General features: G+C 39.3%; 1 protein-coding gene across 1 annotated transcript; it reads right to left on the bottom strand.

The window, feature by feature from the left end:
• Positions 1 to 391: 391 nt before the first annotated feature.
• On the bottom strand, positions 392 to 21242 carry LOC125178707 (the record flags this gene model as incomplete). Its single annotated transcript, XM_047883099.1, has 3 exons — positions 21088 to 21242; positions 1443 to 1619; positions 392 to 545 (listed from the first exon to the last, which is right to left on the bottom strand). Coding segments are annotated over exons 1-3 (481 nt in total), but the record flags the coding sequence as incomplete, so codon positions are not given.
• Between the last annotated feature and the right edge of the window lie 1688 nt (positions 21243 to 22930).

The following is a 22930-nucleotide window of genomic DNA, read 5'->3' on the forward strand; positions in this document are numbered from 1 at the left end:
ACCGGTCTGGTTGAGGATTCTGGTCGACCGCCCACGGCCCCTTCGGCCCTCGTTTATGGTCCAACGAGGCCCAAGTTGCTTATGGTCATAGCAAAGCTTCTTCGACACTTTCAACTACCGGTTGCCTGGCGTTGATAGTGGTAGGCTACACCATTTACAAGTTGCGGCAGCCGCCTTCGCTCTTAGGTTGTCTGTTCTCACGAACTATACTAGCTCAGTCTCAATATTTCTAACAGCCATCAGCGGGCTCACACAGCTGAGTTTGATTACTCTGTTGCTGTTCTCAGCTATGTACGAAACATTTTTGGATAATAATTTTGTATTCTAAATCAGTAAATAATGGTGTTCTTAATTCTACAGAATATATGCCTAATTTAATAGAATGTCTTACCGGCCCCAACTTGGTCAAGCAGAAGCTGGAGCTCAGCAGGAGTTGCGACCACGGCAAACTGGAGACCATCCGCCGCGCAGAGGTCGTTGGTGCTGAGCGACGTCAAGTCGCCAAATACCGTACTGCCCCTACTCAGCACGAAGATCTTCGTACCCTGCAAGAAAAATTTGTTTAATCCCTGAGTTTATTCTGAATGGCGTCCCTACTTGGTATTAATCCGTGTGTATCGTTTTCCCATAGCATCAAAATCTGGAGCGTCTGGGCACTTTCATCAGCAAAGTCTCTGTTCAGCAAAGGCACTTGAATGATACTATAATAATTCCTGGAAAGTGACTAGAGATCTAATATAAAAGTTTAAAGGTTAATTTAAAAATAGCTCGGAACACGCGAGTCTACCTTTTGTTCGAGACACAATTAATGGTTGAAATTTGGGCAATTCTCTGAGCTCTTCAGTAGAGGCACCCGTCTGAGTTTGATGTTGTCCTTAATCCGTGGCTGCTGTAAATTGATTACAGGTGCCCAAGGTTTATTAAATCGTTCACTGAAACATGAATTAGAGGATGCGGTTAAATCATTCATTGAAGGCTGATGTAGTTACGTTCTCTTAAACGTAAGCCTTGCGAAGAGATTGAATTAGTTACTGTGTAGAAGGTTCACAACTCCTGCTGAGTAGAAGGTTCACATCTGCTGCTTAGTAAAAGGTTGACATCTGCTGCTGAGTAGGAGGTTTACATCTGCTGAGTATGAGGTTTACATCTGCTGCTGAGTAGGCATTACGTGGTATGAAACATCAAGCCGAGAATGAATTTAGTCAAGCCATATAACATCAAGCAGAGTATAGTTATAATTGCGGGTTCACTACTTTCATCCATGAGGTTCGGGAAAGTCGAGACTTTTGATTATGTAGCGGTGAGGGCATTTGCCGGACACTGAACTATGAACGTTCTTTGTGGCTGAGGTAAGCAGTTTACTTGAGACTTGTACCGTAATTCGAGAAATATGCGTTCATTTTCAATTTTTAAAATATGCTCAAATTTTGTTAAGGTGCTACCTGAGGCGGTGGTGGAGGCGGAGGTAACGGAGGGGAGCTGGAGTACAAGAGGCAGGATGGCGCTGAGGAGGCCCAGGTTCCCACAGTATAGTTTGAGGTCGCCAGGATGCAGTCCGCGGCCTCGCCCTTACAGTAAGCAAACGCTGGGGCGTTCACTGACAGTGCAAGCGATGCGCACTGGACAGAACGAAGTGGTATAACGTTACAATTCCGGAATACGTTTTTCAACGTTTATGGCATTTTATCAAATAATTCACCTTCTGTATATTACATATTTAATTTAATGAATACATTTTTCTGCGCTTCCTAACAGGCCATTGTTCAGCAGGATCGATATAAGTTTCGTAGGCACAGGCATGGATGATACGGACTAACGTTTATCTCAAGGAATTTAAAAGCAAAGAAAACGCCAAGAAAATTCACCAAATCGATATTGAAAACGTTTCGGAGTCCAGCTCCATCATCAGTTCGACTAAACTAAAAATGATTAAAATCAATTTTTGGAAAAAATGTACATGTTGTATATTATGTCAAAACGGTACTTACTTTAAATAAAAGTCTCGTAGCTTTTTCAAGAAACTATAAAATCAACCTCGTCCACTAAGCACCTCAGATGAACTGACGATGTAGTTCCAAGGGCCACGGTGGCACAAATCAATTGACAATCAAGAAGTTCGAAAGAAAATCACGGCATTCAGAAGCTATGAATATTAGACCTGAGCCTACACTCAGAAAAATGAGCACGCGTTGTTATAAACATTTGCATGTTCGTGTAGTCATCCCGCCATATCCCGGCTAATTTATAAAACAAGAGTAACGTTTTTATGTAGACCTTCTCATTTCTTCTTGTGTGGATTATTTTTTGCATTTGAAATAAATCATGGCCGAGCTTCGCTTCAACTTCACTTCATGTACACGAAGCGTGTACATATTCATCACTTACAAGATTGAAGTTTCTTCAAAGTTTGTTATTTATGAAACACAATCTCATGCTGGACACGCAGCGCTCATATCGTTTAACTGATTAAAGCGGACGCCTGGATTGGAGCGCTCGAAAATTAATCCGTAGAGCATTCGAACACACGCATCGCATGACTTGTAAATTAACGTGTGACATTGATCACATGTAATATTGATCACATGTAATATTGATCACATGTGATATTGATCACATGTAATATTGATCACATGTGATATTGATCACATGTGATATTGATCACATGTGATATTGATCACATGTGATATTGATCACATGTGATATTGATCACATGTGACATTGATCACATATGATATTGATCAGATTTAAATTTTCATGTGATGGTTAAAGGTAAATCATTAAAATAATTAAAACATAATTGAAAAAAGTGACGATGCATGCTTAGTTTGCTGACATCTTTGACTGAGTATGTTTTACGAACGCAACCATAAAACCCAATTGACCAAATTTGAGTCGATCGCACAATTGGAAACTGGAGGAGAATAGTTGATCCTTTGATGAAAACACGAAATAAAGGAGGAAGAGGGCAAGCAATTTCTATCGTATAGGAATTTCATCAGATACGTTGCATGTGGCAATGTATCTGCGATAACTGTGAGCATTTATCGTTCATTTTGGCAAGTTTGACTGAAGACCAGGGAGTGAGTTTTATTTATAATCTTCTAGTTGGCTTTCTCAAATCAATATTTACCTCATACTGATATTTAATTAATCCTAATATATCAAATATGCCACAATGTCTCACAATAATATTTATCACTGCCTATATTCATCACAAACAAGATAATTATCGAGAAAGTGGCATTCTAATTTTCTCCACATGTGTACCATAAAAATTGATACTCGAAGCCCATATTTGATCTTCATTCTGTAGGCACGCATCTGCAGGCACCCATTGAAAGAAAATTGTACGTAGTTTACTCCATATGGACAAACAAGTTATGAAATTTCTGAAGTAGTAAATATCATTAAGGCCTCAACATAAACAGTTGAAGACATGGATTGATCCACCCAGTTATTTGGCTCCTATATGTTCGTTAGGAAGATTCTGTACTCCCTGTCCAGCATACTGATAGTTCGGACAGCAGTAGTAACTCGGACGATGAATATATAATTCCTACCGATATTGTGATGTCGAGAAATAGTGATCGAGATGAAGGGAATACAGAAAATGAATGTACATCTGTTAGGAGTACATTCATAGGAGTATTGTTGAACTAAGCTGGCAATATTTATCTGCGCTTGATAAGGATTTTTTCGCTAAATTTTCAAATATACAGGATAGATATTTTATGTTTGAATTTGCTAGGGAATTTTAAGGAGCTCTTAATGAAGCCGAGAAAAGTGTATAAGATTAGACTTTTGGCAGCGATGAGATGCATTTTTTGCTGCCGGAGAATGTATAGCCTCGATGTTCGCCTAGAGAACTAAAGGATGACGATTGCCTGCATTGCAGAGGCTTCAGATAGGATCGGAGCGTAACAACTTACCCGAGGCAGACTCAGACGGGTGTCGTACAGTGACGAGGTCGCTGGGACCTGTTAAAGAATATGCAAATGTGCGATCGGCTCCGCTTGAATATAAAACTTTTGGTAAATGTTAGAGTTTTGTTCATTTTACCGTGTTATTTTAAAGCAATCAAGTTTATTTGCATTTTAATGTTAGAGTTATTGGGAGCGGAGCATTCAATTTAACCTTGTAATTTTGTTTTGTATGCATAGTTTCAATTAACGGTAATAAATACGTCACGTCAATATGCAGTTTTACTAGCATAAATAAATGTTTATGTTGCAAATATTGTCTCGTTTCAAGCTGGTGTGATAGTTGCCCCCCTCGGAAGGGGGCAATATTCAAGGGAAAGCTCGTATTTTATCATTATGCGTGTTATTTTACTTAGAATTCATTAATTATTTATTTGGAGTTGTTCGTCGCCATTTTAATCTGAACTTTACGGAAGTAAGAATGCTGAAGGCGTGATTTGCTAGATTACTGAGCGGTGTGAAGCCCGAGCGCAGGTACGTAGTGTGTTAGGAGATAACGTATTATTAAATTATATTTGAAATTATGTAAATCGACGCATATGAGTAATTTGTGATGCGTTACTTGATTTATATATTCATTACTATATAGTTTACTAGTCAGAAGTTCAATTATTGTTCATTTCAACATTTCAGGAAAGCCTCAAACCCAAGACTTGAAACTAGAGACTTGTCTTCTTCTCTGATGAATATATCAGTTGGCCAGCACGTGGATTGTTTATACCATAGTGCATAGATTGTGCAATAAAGTAGTTTTAACTGGAGACTATCAGTGACCCAATGATCCTATTCGATCATGTAGGCCCTATCATTGACAAAATAATCCTATTCGATCATGTAGGCCGAGTTGATATGTCGGTGACCCTAACAAGACATTGCACTACATGAAGGTATGGCACCTCACCACAGGTCCCTACAAGATCAAGTGAACTTTTTACCAATAACAAAAATGTGCGTTTTCTGCAGTGAGGAGGAAAATTTTATTAAGATTTACCGGGAATGAACGAATTTTGAATAGAAGTAAACGAAAATGTTTAAACTTTAATTTAAATCGACTTGTACGAGTTCGCGATGGCAACGAACGCTAACACCGCTGTTCGATCACCGCTAAAAAATGAATGGAAATTAAATGTACAAGATTTGAAAAATGTTTAGAGCAAAGAATAAGAATGCATAAGAAAAATATGATAATAAACTATTGTTGTGTGAAAAATACATCTAAATTTTATGATAGATAAATGATAAATATTTGGATCTAAATTGTATCGGCTCCTAAAGAATACAACACGATCAGAACGGTTCAGCATTGGTTCCAACCTCAAAGCTTAGCTGCAAGTGGACAAGGAGGTTCAATAATTCAATACAAGATTTAATGCACTTAATATAATAGTGTCAAGAGAACAATGTTGTAATTATTGGTTAAATTTGCACTCTAAACACAGAAGCAAGAAACAATCACTCAAATGGTAATAGTAATTAAATATAAGGTATATCAATGAACTACACCAGCGTACAAGAATGCACAGGCAAGTCAAGAGTTAACTAAGAGCAGCTAACATGTATTTATGGGTGACTGGACCTTCAGCACTGGCAGCAGTCACGTGGATATAGGTTAGGTTAGGTGAGGATAAGTTGTCTACTATCATCATAATTGAGAATAAGTTGTCTGCTATCATCACAACTGAGGATAAGTTGTCTACTATCATCACGACTGAGGATAAGTTGTCTTCTATCATCACAACTGAGGATAAGTTGTCTACTATCATCATAACTGAGGATAAGTTGTCTACTATCATCACAACTGAGGATAAGTTGTCTACTATCATTTAGAGCAAAGAATAAGAATGCATAAGAAAAATATGATAATAAACTATTGTTGTGTGAAAAATACATCTAAATTTTATGATAGATAAATGATAAATATTTGGATCTAAATTGTATCGGCTCCTAAAGAATACAACACGATCAGAACGGTTCAGCATTGGTTCCAACCTCAAAGCTTAGCTGCAAGTGGACAAGGAGGTTCAGTAATCAATACAAGATTTATTGCATTTAATTTGATAGTGTCAAGGGAACAATATTGTAATCATTGATTAAATCTGCACTCCAAACACAGAAAAATGAATAGAAGCAAGAAACAATCACTCAAATGGTAATAGTAATTAAATGTAGGTTACATCAATGAAGTACACCAACGTACATGAATGCACAGGCATTAACAATCATACACTACCATCATCACAACTGAGGATAAGTTGTCTACTATCATCACAACTGAGGATAAGTTGTCTACTATCATCATAACATAGGATAAGTTGTCATAAGAATTAAATATTTAATCATAGAATTAAATAGAATGCGGCTACAGTTTATATTATTATTGTGCTGAAGATTTCGCGGCAATATTGCGGCAATATACCTCATTGATAGAATTTTATAGCCATGCAGCATTGCAGGCTTCAATCAAACGTCCAAGCAACCTGACTGTCTAGTATATGGCGTACATTCAATCAAATATTTATTGCATATGCTGAGATACGGTGAGAGATATATTGTGCGACATATTTACTAGAACACTAATTAATACGAAAACATTTCAATGATATATTTTCTCCCTAAATCCTACCACGGACCTCCAACTCGAACGCAAACAAACATGTAGCGCGAGACTTTTTTCCAACAGTACCTATAGCCTTGCTTGGACTTCTCCAGCGTGAACTCTTCCCTATATCGGCTGTTCTGGATAATTATGTATATTCATTAAAATTTAGCCTTCATTGTGGCACTATTAACCACATTCTTCCTGATTTGAACTTTTGCAATGATAACAGCCGCTGATAACGAATTATATGGAGTCTGGAAGCAACATTAACAATTTTCTCATATCTTCTTTCAATTCAACAACTTTTCACGACTGTTAATGTAACTTAATCATATTTATTGCGTGTTTCTTTGGAACCCTCTTTGTATCCTTTTTATTAAAGTAAAAGTAAATAATAAATTTTATAAATTAATAGTATGTTACATTGAAAATCCTCTGTTTATACCATAAAATTAATGATTTTTTAACGAAATATCAAACACTGAGTCAGGTTATTTAAAAGAAAAATTAAACATGTAAAACCTTAGTAGCAAGTGTAACTCTTTAATAACTAGCTCAACCAAAAATATACATTTATAAACAATTAAGGAGGAATCTAAAGAGTTTCCCTACTTTTTAATAAATTCTCAATATTTTTCTAGGTTTGAATCGCCAGACATCATGTTCGGGTACTGTTGAACTTACTTCCTGTTGTTGTCTATCATTTAAACTTTCCAGTTAGGAATTTCGGACTAAATATTTTGGCTGTGTGTGCCACGATTCTCATTTTACACTATAATATAATAGACGGACAGACAGACGGACAGACAGACGGACAGACTGACGGACAGACGGACGGACAGACGGACATGGCGAGCACAATAGTGCATTTTTTGTAAATGAGAAAATGCGCTAAAAATCACTCTAGACATGATACAGATAACATTTGTTGATGTAGAGTTACAAAGAATTAAGAAACTAAATCGAACTTATGATTTGATTGTGTGAGTAATTCTCAATTACTCAGAAATTCAAAAACATGGCGCCAATTCTTGCAAACTCACACATAAGTTTGACATACGACAGGGACTGCAGTTGCACTCGTGCAAGGAAATGTCCACAGCTCCTTTTCTGCTTGTTCTTGAACGAAACAAACGCCGCCGTAAGTCCGTCCGATGATGAAATCGCACTGGTTGACCACACTTCCGTCCTTCCACTGGAGGGCGGAATTTAGCCAGTACCAAGCCACGCATGAGTGGATGCATCGCGAACTGATCTCTGAAAGGAATATTTGAGCCAAAATGCGTTAATAGACGTTCAGTTTGGCTCAAGTGGGTCTCTCAGTCCACTCAGTGCAGGCTTGAGTTATCAAATAACCAGAGCAACGGTGACTATCTCGTCAGTATATGGTTATTCTTGGAAATTTGAGCGTCCGTCGGCATTTCCTAACATTTGATTCGTTTGGTCGTATAGCCTGTCGCGTCTGTCACATTTGTAGCATCCTGACTGGCAACAATCCGAATTTCTTAAATCAAGGCACTAAAGATCAACTAGCTCATGTTCGTTGTCAACCTGGTCAGTTAAATTTGCTCACATGAATATTCATCTCCAGCTCAGTGCCTGTATAGCTTGATTCACACCCTTAATCCAGCCTCTCCCTAACCTCTGTGTACCTCGACAGCTTCCAATGCAGCTTTAGCTGCTGATTTTTACACAATCACGTATTGGATCGTGGAACTGTCTCTTCGTCAGTTCTAGCTGAACACCATTACCATGGGGATATTAATGACTGCATGGCATGAAAACACTCACTAGAATAACAGCCACTAATAACCAACAAATATAATAGAAATAATAGAATACAAATGATGATTTGCCCTGAAGTCGAGAATGACTTTCTTCTTTGTGTTACGTGTCTAGTCCATAATCGGGTAATCGTTAAATTTCATTCTCGGCGCTGGGGTAATTCGCTCGATGGTACACTTAATTAACGATATATTTCAAAGCAAGATTTCTTAAGTTAAGTTTCTCTGCAGTAAAGAGAACGTCTGGAAGTAAAAACGGCTTAAAAACCTACAATGCATGGCAGAAGAATTCCTGATGCCCGTTTAAATAGAGACAATGCTTCATCCAGCCAAAAATAGATATGTTACATTGAAAATCCTCTGTTTATACCATAAAATTAATGATTTTTTTAACGAATTATCAGACACTGAGTCAGGTTATTTAAAAGAAAAATTGAACATGTAAATCTTAGTAGCAAGTGTAACTCTTTAATGAATAGCTCAACCAAAAATACACATTTTCAACAATTTAGAGGAATCTAAAGAGTTTCCCTACTTTTTAATAAATTCTCAATATTTTCCTAGGTTTGAAATGCCAGACATCATGTTGGGTATTGTTGAACTTATTTCCTGTTGTTGTCTAACATTTAATTTGATTTAAACTTTCCTGTTAGGAATTTCGGACTAAAGGCTTTAGCTGTATGCGCCACGATTCCTATTTTACATTATAATATAATCGAAAAAAGCCAAATTCTAATGCATGCAAATCGATTATCTTGATATATATTATTATTTCTCTAATGCATCTTAAGTAATCATTCGAGTAATCCATAGACAGTTTTTTTAGACACGTTGAGCACACAAGTTTATTCTAATTCAGATATAATTATAGTCTGGTGGTCTTGTCTTAAGCATGCGCAAACAAAAAAATATAACTAAGTACTCACTGCAGTGAGTGACAGAGAGCGCATTTTCTCATCGACGAAAACATGAAGTCACGGACGGACAGACAGACGGACAGACAGACGGACGGACGGACGGACGGACAGACGGACATGGCGAGCACAACAGTAAATTTTTTTCATAAATGAGAGAATGCGCTAAAAATCATTCTAGACATGATACGGATAATACTTGTTGATGTAGAGTTACAAAGAATTAAGAAACTAAATTGAACTCATGATTGTGGGAGTAAGTCTCAATTACTCAGAAATTCAAACATGGCGCCAATTGTTGCAGACTCACACGTAAGTTTGACATACGACAGGGACTGCAGTTGCAGTCGTGCAAGGAAATGTCCGCAGCTCCTTTACTGATTGTTCTTGAACGAAACAAACGCCACCGTAAGTCCGTCCGATGATGAAGTCGCAAGGCCGGGTTGAGGATGCTGGTCGACCGCCCATGGCTACTCGGCCCTCATTTGCAAGTTGCTTATGGTCAACGCATGGCTAATTCGACACTTTCAACCGTCGGTTGCCTGGCGTCGATCGTGGTGGGCTACACCATTCCCAAGGTGCGGCAGCGGCCTTCGCTCTTAGTTAGTCCGTTACCTCGATCTGTACCAGTTCAGTGTCAAGTTTTCGAACAACCATCAGCGGGGCACACACAGCTGAGTTTGATTACTCTGTTGCTGTTCTCAGTCATAAACGAAACATTTTCTGATAATAATTTTGTATTCGAAATCAGTGAATAATGTTGTTCTTAATTCTACAATACATATGCCTAATTTAATAGAATGCCTTACCGGCCCCAACTTGGCCTAGGAGAAGCTGGTGCTCAGCTGCATTCGCGACCACAGCAAACTGGAGACCATCCGCGGCGCAGAGGTCGTTGGTGCTAAGCGACGTCAAGTCGCCATTTACGGTACTGCCTGTACTCAGCACGAATTTCTTCGTACCCTGCAAGAAAAATTTTTTCAATCCCTGTGTTTGTTTTGAAAAAGTCCCTACTTGGTATTAGTCATTGTGTATCTTTTTCCCATATCACTAGAAATTCAATCGATTCAAGCAATCTAGTGACATTAATATTTCCTATATCATCAAAATTTGGAGCGTCTGCATACTTTCATCGACAAAGTCACTGCTCAGCAAAGTTACTTGAATGATCCTAAAATAATTTCTGAAAAGTGAAAAAAATCGAATATAAAAGTTAAAAGGTTCATTTAAAAGTAGCTCGGAAAAAAAGACCGCCTTATGTCCGAGACCCAATTAAGGCATGAAATGTAGGCAATTCTATGAGCACTTCAGCAGAGGCACCCCTTTGAGTTTGATGTAGGCCTTAACCCGTGGCTGATGTGGATCGATTATCTGTGTCTATATTTGATTAAATCGTTTACCTGAAACATGAATGAGAGGCGGCCTTTGAATCATTCAACTAAAGGCTGAGGTAGTTACGTTTTCTTTGACATAAGCCTTGGAAAGAGTGCATCAGTTACTGAGTAGAAGGTTTATATTTTCTGCTGAGCAGGAGGTTTACATCTGCTGCTGCTGAGTAGGAGGTTTACATCTGCTGCTGAGTGAGTAAGAGATTTACATCTGCTGCTGAGTAAGAGGTTTACATCTGCTGCTGAGTAGGAGGTTTACATCTGCTGCTGAGCAGGAGGTTTACATCTGCTGCTGCTGAATAGGATGTTTACATCTGCTGCTGAGTAAGAGGTTTACATCTGCTGCTGAGTAGGAGGTTTACATCTGCTGCTGAGTAGGAGGTTTACATCTGCTGCTGAGCAGGAGGTTTACATCTGCTGCTGCTGAATAGGATGTTTACATCTCCTCCTGAGTAGAAGGTTTACATCTGCTGCTGAGCAGGCGGTTTACATCTGCTACTGAACAGGAGGTTTACATCTGCTGCTGAATAGGTGGTTTACATCTGTTGCTGAGTACTAAGTTTACATCTGCAACTGAGTTCTAAATTTACATCTGCTACTGATTACTAAGTTTACATCTGCAGCTGATTCTAAGTTTACATCGGCACCTGAGTAGGAGGTTTACATCTGCTGCTGAATAAAAGGTTCAAATCTGCAGCTGTGGAGGGAGCATTTACCTGAGGTGGAGGCGGAGGCAGAGGAGGCAGAGGGTAGTTGGAGTACAGGAGGCAGGATGGTCCTGAGGAGGCCCAAGTTCCCACAGGATAGTTAGAGGTCGCCAGGATGCAGTCCGCGGCCTCGCCCTCACAGAAGACAAAGGCTGGGGCGCGCGATTGCAGCGCCCGCTGTGCGCACTGGATGTACATAAAGACGGTGTACTACGAGTGTCTCACGTTTTTTCTATTGAATTTTACTGGGCATATTGTAAAGATGAGCTTCTTTATAATAATTCTATATTTATGCTATGAAAACAGATTTTACTTCTATCAGACGATATAATTTTAGTACCTTATAATCGTACCGAGTTCAGGTACATATAATTGTACCTTTTCAGTTTGATGAGGTTAAAATAGATTCACAGCAATTGAATATTTAAAAAATAATTAATTTGAATCTTTGTCTGCAGAGAAAATATTCCAGGCGATATATTAAAACTATCTAGCGTCCAATCTAGAAAGTGCCGAATAATTGTAAGTGTAATTTCATCAACTAATAATACGTCAAGGTTAGATATTTTTAACAGGCATACATTTCAAATTCTTCATCACGCACCCTAGCTACGCTGCCGGCAGAGGCCGTACTCCCGACGAAGGCGTGGCACAGAGCGGCTCCTTTGTAGTGCGCCCGCTGCATCACATCGTCGCCCAGGACGACGCCCACCAACAGCAGGGACACCAGGGGCAACGGCAGCACAGGTCTCATCCTGAGATATTGATTCTAATATCGCTTGTTTCTAAAGCAGGCATACCAGGGGCAACGGCAACACAGGTCTCATCCTGGGATATTGATTCTGATATTGCGTGTTTCTAAAGCAGGCATACCAGGGGCAACGGCAGCAAATTCTATAAACAAGGCACGAAATGGAAAAGAATCGGCGACAGGCCACATCAGGCCTACACTTCAGAGCCGACATCACTATGTTATGTTATGTTATCTGCAGGCACCCATTGAAAGAAAATTGTACTTAGTTTAATCCATATGGACAAACAAGTTATGAAATTTCTGAAGTAGTAAATGTCATTAAGGCCTCAACATAAACAGTTGAAGACATGGTTTGATCCACCCAGTTATTTGGCTCGAATATGTTCGTTAGGAAGATTCCGTACACCCTGTCCAGCATAATGATAGTTCGGACAGCAGTAGTAGCTCGGACGATGAATATATAATTCCTACCGATATTGTGATGTCGAGAAATCGTGATCGAGATGAAGGGAATACAGATAATGAATGTACATCTGTTTCTCATGAGAGTATTGTTGAACTAAGCCGGCAATATTTATCTGCGTTTGATAAGGATTTTTTCGCGGAATTTTTCAATTTACGGGATAGATATTTTATGTTTGAATTTGCTAGGGAATTTGAAGGAGCTCTTAATGAAGCCGAGAAAAGTGTATTAGATTAGACTTTTGGCAGCGATGAGATGCATTTTTTGCTGCCGGAGAATGTATAGCCTCGATGTTCGTCTAGAGAATTGGAGGATGAGAATTGCCTTCGCCTTGCGCCAATATTAGCGGAAACGCCAACAACGAGAGTAACAGTTCTTTGAGCAGTTTTTTGTTGTGGCTGGAACAGTCAATGCTCGCTCAGGAAGAACAGTTCGATAGAGTTGCTAATGTTTCACGGATTTTAAATGATGCATGGTTAGAAAATGTCATGGATATTGTGCCATTGGGATTACTATGGTGAGATAAAATCGAACTGATAACTTGACACGCATGTGTAAACATATGAATCATGGGCTTAAATCAATGCTAAACTGCAGCCAGGATAGAGGTAAATTTGGTAATTTTCGAAATGTATGGTATCGACGGTGTTATTGCAGAGGATTCAGATAGGATCGGAGCGTTACAACTTACCCGAGGCAGACTCAGACGGGTGTCGTACAGTGACGTGGTCGCTGGGGCCTGTCAAAGAATATACAAATGTGCAATCGGCTTCGCTTGAATATAAAACTTTTGGTAAATATTAGGTTTTTGTTCATTTTACCGTGTTATTTTAGAGCAATCAAATTTATATGCATTTTAATGTGAGAGTTATTGAGAGCGGAGCATTCATTTTAACCTTGTAATTTCGTATGCATAGTTTTATTAAACGGTAATAGATACGTCAATATGCAGTTTTAGTAGCATAAATAAAATTTCTATGTTATAAATATTAACTCGGTTCAAGTTGGTGTGATTGTTTTAAGTTGTCTCTCTCCGTTGGGGGGCAATATTCAGGGGAAAGCTCGTATTTTATCTTCCTGTGTGTTATTTTACTTGGAATTCATTAATTATTTTGTAGCTGTTCGTCGCCATTTTAGTTTAAACTTTACGGTAGTAGGAATGCTGAAGGCGTGATTTGCTAGATTAAGGGGGAGGTATAACCTCCAGACAAACTTCTACAATTATCAACGGATCTCCCTGAAATTTAATTCATATATGTAAAATCAAAAAAGAATCAAATTTTTTTCGGATAATTTTTTCGAAAAAATGCATAGAAAACGTGAAATTCATAGAAAACGGCCAAAAAGGTGGTACTTTAAAAATCTATCTCCTCCTACAGTTTTGAAGCTACAGAAATGAGACATATACCATTCGATTTATAAAGACCATATCAATCGAGTAACGAAGCCCGATTTTGGATTTTCGCCTTAGTTTTTTTAACGAATTTTTCCGTTTTCTTCTCATTTTCCCACCTCCCCCCATTTTGAATCCAAACTATGCACATATCTAAAAAAAGGCTTCGTTACTTTATAGGTATGGTCTTCACGAATCGAATGGTATATGTCTCATTGCTGTAGCTTTAAAACTCTAGGAGGAGATAGGTTTTCCGTGACAATAGGTGTGAATGTTCAGGAGCGCGCGACAAAGTCCCACGCCCATTGCAATATGCACTAAATGTAGCAAGGACACCAAAGTACAGGCTTCTGTAGCTTGATTCCAGTCAAGGATGGTGGCAGCAACTTGCAGTGCACCTCTCCGTACGAAGCGAGGCGGGTGACTAAGTTTTGGTGCCAGAAAGCATCATATATGTAGTGCTGGCCAGCTATTTTTGCCCTATCTAATTACTGCAGGAACTCCCCCCCCCCAGCCCCCCATTAAAGAGCAGTGCCCATACTTTCAAAAAAAGTTAAGAGATCGTAAGTTCATCAGCCAATCATTGACGGCCTTTCAAGCAAAATCCACCAATCATAGGCAAGAAAATAGAGCGTTAGTACTTACGTTCACTTGGCGAGTTTTGAAAGTATGGCCCCAGTCGTGTACGCTAATGTTAACGTACAGATACGGCAGTGGTACCGTTGAATAGCTCAGAATGTCAGCTTTAAGATGAAACTGAACGAGTAACTGAAGCGCAACTCAATCAGATACTATATTTAAAATGCTCAGCAGCTAATTACCTTGTATCTAATTAGTGAAGGAACTCCCCCACTCGCCCCCCTTTTATGATCCGTCATGAACGTATAAATTGACGTACGGAGATCGCAGTGGTACCGTTGGATAGGGCAGAATGTCAGCTTTAAGATGATACTAAATACAAAAAAAGCCAAATCCGAAACATTTAGGGTATACTTGAGGGTATACCTCCCCCTTAACGTGCGGTGTGAAGCCCGAGCGCAGGTACGTAGTTTGTTAAATGATAACGTATTATTAAATCATTATGTAAATCGACGTGTAAATTATGTAAATCGACGCGTATAAGTAATTTGTGATGCGTTACTTGATTTATATATTAATTACTATATAGTTTACTAGTCAGAAGTTCAATTATTGTTCATTTCGACATTTTAGGAAAGCCTCAAACACATGACTTGAAACTAGAGACTTTGTCTTCTTCTCCGATGAATTATCAGTTTAGCCAGCACGTGGATTGTTTATACTATAGTGCATAGATTGTGCAGTGAAGTAATTTTAACTGGAGACTATTAGTGACCAAATGACTCTGTTCGATCAGTGTAGGTCCTGTCTCTTATACACATCTAGATGTGTATAAGAGACAGCTATAGCTATTCCATTTATATGACGTAATCCAGTGGCGTCACTAGTCTAATTTTGAAGGAAACTCAGACGACCNGTTGTCTACTATCATCACAACTGAGGATAAGTTGTCTACTATCATCACAACTGAGGATAAGTTGTCTACTATCATCACAACTGAGGATAAGTTGTCTGCTATCATCACAACTGAGAATAAGTTGTCTACTATCATCATAACTGAGGATAAGTTGTCTACTATCATCATAACTGAGGATAAGTTGTCTACTATCATCACAACTGAGGATATGTTGTCAAAAGAAACTTTACATTAAATATTTAATCTTAGAATTAAATAGAATGCGGCTATAGTATATATTATTATTGTGCTGAATATTTTGCGACAATATCTGCTTCTCATTGATAGAATTTTGTAGCATGTAGCATTGCAGGCTTCAATCAAACGTCCAAGCAACCTGACTGTCTAGCATATGGCGTACATTTGATCAAATATTTATTGCATATGCTGAGATACGGTGAGAGATATATTGTGCGATATATTTACTAGAACACTAATTAATACGAAAACTGTTCACTGATATATTTTCTCCTTAAACCCAATCACGGACCTCCAATTCGAACGCAAACAAACGTGTAGCGCGAGGCCATCTTTCTACCAGTTCCCAGTCTTGCTTGGACATATCCCGAGTGATATCTTTCCTCTCGGTTGTGCTCGATTATTTTGTATATTAATTAAAAATTAGCCTTCATTGTGGCCCCAATGATAATTGCTTCCTAATTGGAACTTTCGCAATGATAACAGCCACTGATAACGAATTAGATGGAGTCGGGAAGCAACATCAACAATTTTCTTTATTCTTCCTTTAGTGTAACAACTTTTCACGACTGTAAATGCAGCTAAATCTTATTTATTAGTATATGATGGCAAAATTTGTTCCTTTAAGCAGCTTTCTTTGAAGACTAGAGAATTCGTTTATTGACAATTTTCTTATTAGTTTTTTCAATAGATCGAACAAGATTTTTCGTTTGCACGGGTAAATCGAAAATTAGATTACCGAAGGATATTTTTATTTCTTTGACGACGTTTCGAATGTTTCTATCATTCATTATCAAGTTAAAAGGCACCTATTAATCTGATAATTAATGATAGAAACATTCGATAAGTCGTTAAAGAAATAAAAATGTCCTTCGGTAATCTGATTTTCGATTTACTCGTGCAAACGAAAAATCTTGTTGGATCTATTGAAAAAACTAATAAGAAAATTGTCAATAAAACGAATTCTCTGGTCTTCAATGAAACCTGCTTAAATCTTATTTATTTTATGTTTCTTTGGAACCCTCTTTGTATCATTGTTAGTAAAAAAGAGGTAATAACGAATTATATAAATTAACAGTGTGCTTACGTTAAATTTGAAATCCTCTCGTTATACTATAAAAATAATGATTTTTCTTTAACGCATTACCCGACACTGACTCAGGTTATTCAAAATAAAAATTACACACGTAAAAGCTAGTAGTAAGTGTAACTTTTTAATATATAGCTCAACCAAAAATATACATTTTTAAATAATTAAGGAGGAATGAGGAATCTAAAGAGTTCCCATAATTTTTAAATAAATTCGCAACATTTTCCTATGTTTGAATCACCAGACATTATGTTTGGGTATTGTGCAACTTTTTTCCTGTTGTCTAACATTTAAACTTGTCAGTTAGGAATTTCGGACTACAAGTTTTGGATGTATGCGCCACGATTCTCATCTTACATTATAATATAATCGGAAAAAGTGAAATTCTAATGCATGCAAGTCGATTCTCTTAAAACCTTTTATTATTTCCCTTAGTCCTCTTAATTAAGTAATCATTCGTGTACGTAATACGTAGACAATTTTTTTAGACAAGTCGAGCACACAAGTTTACTTTAATCAAGATACAATTGTAGTCTGGCGGCCTTGTCTTAAGCATGCAGAAAAAAAAATCACTCTAGACTTGATACGAATAATATTCGTTGATGTAGAGGAGCCAAGAAAAAACTAAAATGAAGCCGTAATTTTGTGAAGAAGTCTCAATTACTCAGACATTCAAAAACAAGGCGCCTATTCTTGCAGACTCACACGTAAGTTTGACATACGACAGGGACTGGAGTTTTAGTTGTGCACTGGAATGTCCACAGCGCCATCGTTTTGTCAGTTTGAGCGAAACAAGCGCCGGGCCAACTTTGGTCGATGATGATGTCGCACTGGTTGACCACACTTCCATCCTTCCACTGGAGGGCGGAATTTATCCAGTACCAAGCCAAACATGAGTAGCTGCATCGCGAGCGGATCGCTGAAAGGAATGTTTGGGTCAAAATACGTTAATCAAAGTTCAGTTTGAATCAAGTGGGTCTCACCGTCCGGTCAGCGCAGGCTTGAGTTATCAAAAAACCAAAGAAACAGTTGCTGTCTTCGCCATGTAATTCCTGGAAATTCGAGCGTCCGTCAGAATTTCTTAACATTTGATTCGTTTGGTTGAATAGGGAGGAGCATTTCGCGTCGTTCGCATTCACGTATGGGACCGAGGAATTGTCACATCGTCAGTTCTAGCAGAACAGTACTACCATCGGGATATGAGTGACTGCATTGCACGAAATTACACATATAATATAACAGCTACTAAGAAACAACATAAATTATAAAATGATATAATAAAAATGATTATTTGACCTAAAGTCAAGAATGTCTTTCCTCTCTGTGTTAAGTGACTACTCAAATAATCGGGTAATTGTCAAATTTCACTTTACGCCCGTGGGCATTTTGCTCGATGGTACGCTTTATTAACTAGGTAGTTCAAAGCTAGATTGCGCCATGGCCTCTGCAGTAAAAAGAACATCGGAAAGGAAAATATGGTATACTTTAAAAACCTACAATGTATGGCAGAAGAATTCCTGATACACGTATAAATAGATTAAAAGGTTAATCCAGCCAAACATAGGTCCCTTTTAATAATTTGGAATCGTTATAATATCATCGAGTATTAATCTATCACTCATACAACCAGATACAATTTGCACTCGATAACCTCGTCCAAGTTTCCAGTCTTTATTAGGCCAGGTTAAAGGAAATCACGGCAAAGTTTCTCAGAACATCACGGCTGCCGTACCGTACCCGTGTCTGACACCCACGTCCACCGTCTCAACCGGCCGGGTTGAGGATGCTGGTCGACCGCCCACGGCTCCTCGGCCCTCATTTGCAAGTTGCTTATGGTCAACGCATGGCTAATTCGACACTTTCAACCGTCGGTTGCCTGGCGTTAATCGCGGTGGGCTACACCATTCACAAGGTGCGGCAGCGGCCTTCGCTCTTAGGTAGTCCGTTATCTGGAACTGTACCAGTTCGCAGTCTCAAGATTTCCAGCTGCCATCAGCGGGGCACACACACCTCAGGTTGGTTACTCTGTTGCTGTTCTCAGTTATGTGCGAAACATTTTTGGATAATAATTTTGTATTTTAAATCAGTAAATAATGGTGTTCATAATTCTACAGAATATATACCCGATTTAACAGAATGTCTTACCGGTCCCAACTTGGTCTAGGAGAAGCTGGAGCTCAGCAGAACTCGAAACCACAGCAAACTGGAGACCATCCGCCGCGCATAGGTCGTTGGTGCTGAGCGACGTCAAGTCGCCATATCCAGTACTGCCCGTACTCAGCACGAATTTCTTCGTCCCCTGCAGGAAAATTTGTTTAATCCTTGTGTTAGTTATGAAAAGCGTCCTTACTTGGTGTTAGTCAGTTAATTTGTATCTTTTTCCCATATCATCAAATCTGGAGCGTCTGCGCACTTTCATCAACAAAGTCACTGCTCAGCAAAGGCACTTGAATGATCCATAAATAATTTATGGAAAGTGACAAGAAATGGAAGATAAGAGTTTAAAGGTTCATTTAAGAGAAGGTCGAAACACGCAAGTCAACCTCATGCCTAATACACAATTAATGGTATAAAATTTAGGCAATTCTCGGAGCACTTCAGTAGAGGCACCCGCATGAGTTTGATGTTAGCCTTAACCCGTGGCTTATGGGAATCAATTACAGGTGTCTCATGTTAATTGAACCGTTTACCTGAAACCTGAATGAGAGGCTGCGGTTGAATCATTCATCAAAGGCTGATGTAATTACGTTCTCTTTGACACAAGCCTTGGAAAGAGATTGCATTAGTTACTGAATAGAAGCTAGGTTTACATCTGCTGCTGAGTAGAAGGTTTACATCTGCTGCTGAGTAGAAGGTTTACATCTGCTGCTGAGTAGAAGGTTTACACTGCTGCTGAGTAGAAGGCTTACATCTGCTGCTGAGTAGGTTTACATCTGCTGCTGGGTAGAAGGTTTACATCTGCTGCTGGTTAGAAGGTTTACATCTGCTATTGAGTAGAAGGTTTTCAGCTGCTGCTGAGTAGGAGATTTATATCTGCTGCTGAGTAGAAGGTTTACAGCTGCTGCTGAGTAGAAGGTTTACAGCTGCTGCTGAGTAGAAGGTTGACGTCTGCTGATGAGTATAAAATTTACATCTGCTGCTGAGTGGGAGGTTCACATATCTGCTGCTGAGTAAAAGAATAACATCTGCTGCTGCATGAGTTGGAGGTTTACATCTGCTGCTGAGTAGGTAATCATCTGCTTCTGAGTAGGTTTACATCTGCTGCTGAGTAGGTTTTCATCTGCTGCTGAGTAGGTTTTCATCAGCTGCTGAGTAGGTTTTCATCAGCTGCGGAGTAGGTTTTCATCTGCTGCTGAGTAAAAGGTTTACATCTGCTGCTGCATGAGTTGGAGGTTGACATCTGCTGCTGTGTCGAAGGTTTTCATCTGATGCTGAGCAGGCATTACGTGGTATGAAACAGCAAGCCAAGAATGAATTTAGACAAGCCATATAACATCAAGCAGAGTATAGATATAATTGCGGGTTCACTACTTTCATCCTTGAGGTTCAGGAAACTCAAGACTTTTGATTATGTAGCGCTGAGGGCATTTGCCGGACACTGAACTATGATTGTTCTTTGTGGCTGAGGTAAGCAGTTTACCTGAGACTTGTACCGTAATTTGAGATATACGAGTTCATTTTCATTTATATTATATGTTTTAATTTTGGTAAGGTGCTACCAGAGGCGGTGGTGGAGGCGGAGGCAGCGGAGGGGAGCTGGAGTACAGGAGGCAGGATGGCGCTGAGGAGGCCCAGGTTCCCACAGTATAGTTTGAGGTCGCCAGGATGCAGTCCGCGGCCTCGCCCTCACAGTAAGCAAACGCTGGGGCGTTCACTGACAGAGCAAGCGATGCGCACTGGACAGCGCGAAATGGTATTAGTAAACTTCTGGAATATGTACTTAAATGATTAAAGCATTTTGTGAAATAATTCATCTTCTGTATATTACCAATACAATTTAATGAATACATCTTGCAGGGCTTCCCAATACGCTAATGTTCAGCAGGATATTAGTTTCGACGGCACATGCATGCGAGATACAGACTAGAGTTTATCTGCATACACTTGTATACCTGTTGAAAATCATGCACCATAAAACAGTATAACAAAGTTCTAATATGTTACGATGTCATACAACAGGTGAAGTTTCCAAATAATGCTGTATTAAGATCTCCCAGCATGCTAGATAGCAAACTAAAGTTCTCTTTGATTTAATTATTTCTATCAAATGCTTTGCCCCGCACCGTGATGACGCTGTCGACCGAGGCTTTCCTCGTGGTGTAGGTGTTGCAGAGGGCGGCGCCCCGGTAGTGCAGGCGGTAGGTCTGATGAGCGTAGTTGGTGAGGACCTCCACCAGCAGGCACAGCAGCGACAACGACAGCAACACCTTCATCCTGGACGTCTCGCTCAGGTACCGCGATTGCTGAACGAAATGCTTGATTTTGGCTTACTTAAGACAAGTTCAGGTTGTTACCGAGCTATTGTTAGAGAAAAAGAAACGAATTAGAAATAAAGCATGATATAATGGAACCGTCGCAACAATCTTCTACCAAAACCAGATGAACAGAGGCTACAAAGTAGATGAACGAGTCCTATACAGTCAATCATCCACGATAATATCAAGAGTAAAGCGGATAACGGAAAAATAAATCTTGTGATCTACTACACATATAAGAAAATTAAAAACCTTATCATGAATAATAATCCCTGTAAAAAAATCTGGAACTGCTTCAAGAAACTAATGTTTATAAAATTTCATGTAATATAGAAGGTTGTAGACTTCTTCAAACTATAAACTGCAATTGGTCGTACTAGAACAACCGTAAGCCGCCGACTCACATGCCATCTACAATCTGGAGGACCTAAGAACCACATGCGGGAGGCTCACAATGAGACCATCACCCGAGCTAAATTAGAGGCCTGCACCAGCATAGTTATGCGGTGACCTGACCCATCGAGACTGTCGATAGCTGAGGCCCTCAATATCAGGAACAAAACTTTGTGAACGGGAAGATTTTAAACTGGATTCGAAGGCAAACAAAAACACGAGTCAAACAATGGTTAGTGCATTTTTTCTTGAATGAATAAATAACGCTGACAACAAATGCCATCAATCCTAGGTTTGCTCTGTGCTGCCCCTTGAAAATGTGGTAGCAACTCGCTTCACCGTAAGTGAAGAGGCAAAGGAGTCGCAAACTCGCTCCCATGTCCGCCCAACCTTTAAATCCTAAAGAATTAAAGATAGAAACGAGGGCTATAAAGCGCCATAAATGGCAAACGAAACCGATGGGATCGAAGTTCGGGTTAGTCACTAATAACATTCCACGCCTCGTAAAAGGCCTCTCCGGAAGACTGATCTTGAGCGTGAAACAGTCGTCTAGACATTCCAAGCTACGCCGAGAGTGCTCGGAGTCGGGGCGTTAAAAATTCTACTTCGGGCTCAACCGCTCTTTCGCTGGCGAGAAAGCGACAAGAACATCTGGCGAATTGGACACTATCTTATGCAGCCGAATCTCAGACCGTGCTAAGATGTTCTTAGCCATGGAGAAAACTCCGATAGCGTCTGAGGCACTTGCTGCTGTACCCAGGCCGTCGTCGCAATGAAAGTGCGAGACGATGTAGGACTGCGCACTTAGGTAATGAGGGGACTGGAGGGGATGGGGCTGGACTGGAGACTCCAATCATTGTCATAAACTTCACTTCTATAGTTTTATCAAGTTCCCAAATGTTATGTTGTAGTTTTTTTATAGGCCGCTAACCAGTTTTAAATCACGTTTAAACTAGGTTTTCATTAAATAATTCAGTACGATTTATTTTTCGGATTAAATACCAGTTCTCTATCATCAACTCAAGTGACTTCATGTAAACATGAAATTTATAAACGCCTACCCTTTTAGCTCGAGCATTAGAACGTAAACTACAATCTAGGTCTTCCGTGTGGCAGCATCTCACCTTTATCAATACCTTGAAATTTGAACAACTTATCTGAGTCGCTCGTCTGTCGTTAGTTTTCGCTGAATACTTCAGCCTGCTGTGAACGTGTTTACTTCTAAAATTAATGCAACGTAAAATTCGATCACACGATT

This window comes from Hyalella azteca, unplaced genomic scaffold, assembly GCF_000764305.2.
Source record: "Hyalella azteca isolate HAZT.00-mixed unplaced genomic scaffold, Hazt_2.0.2 contig12010, whole genome shotgun sequence".
NCBI lineage: Eukaryota > Metazoa > Arthropoda > Malacostraca > Amphipoda > Hyalellidae > Hyalella > Hyalella azteca.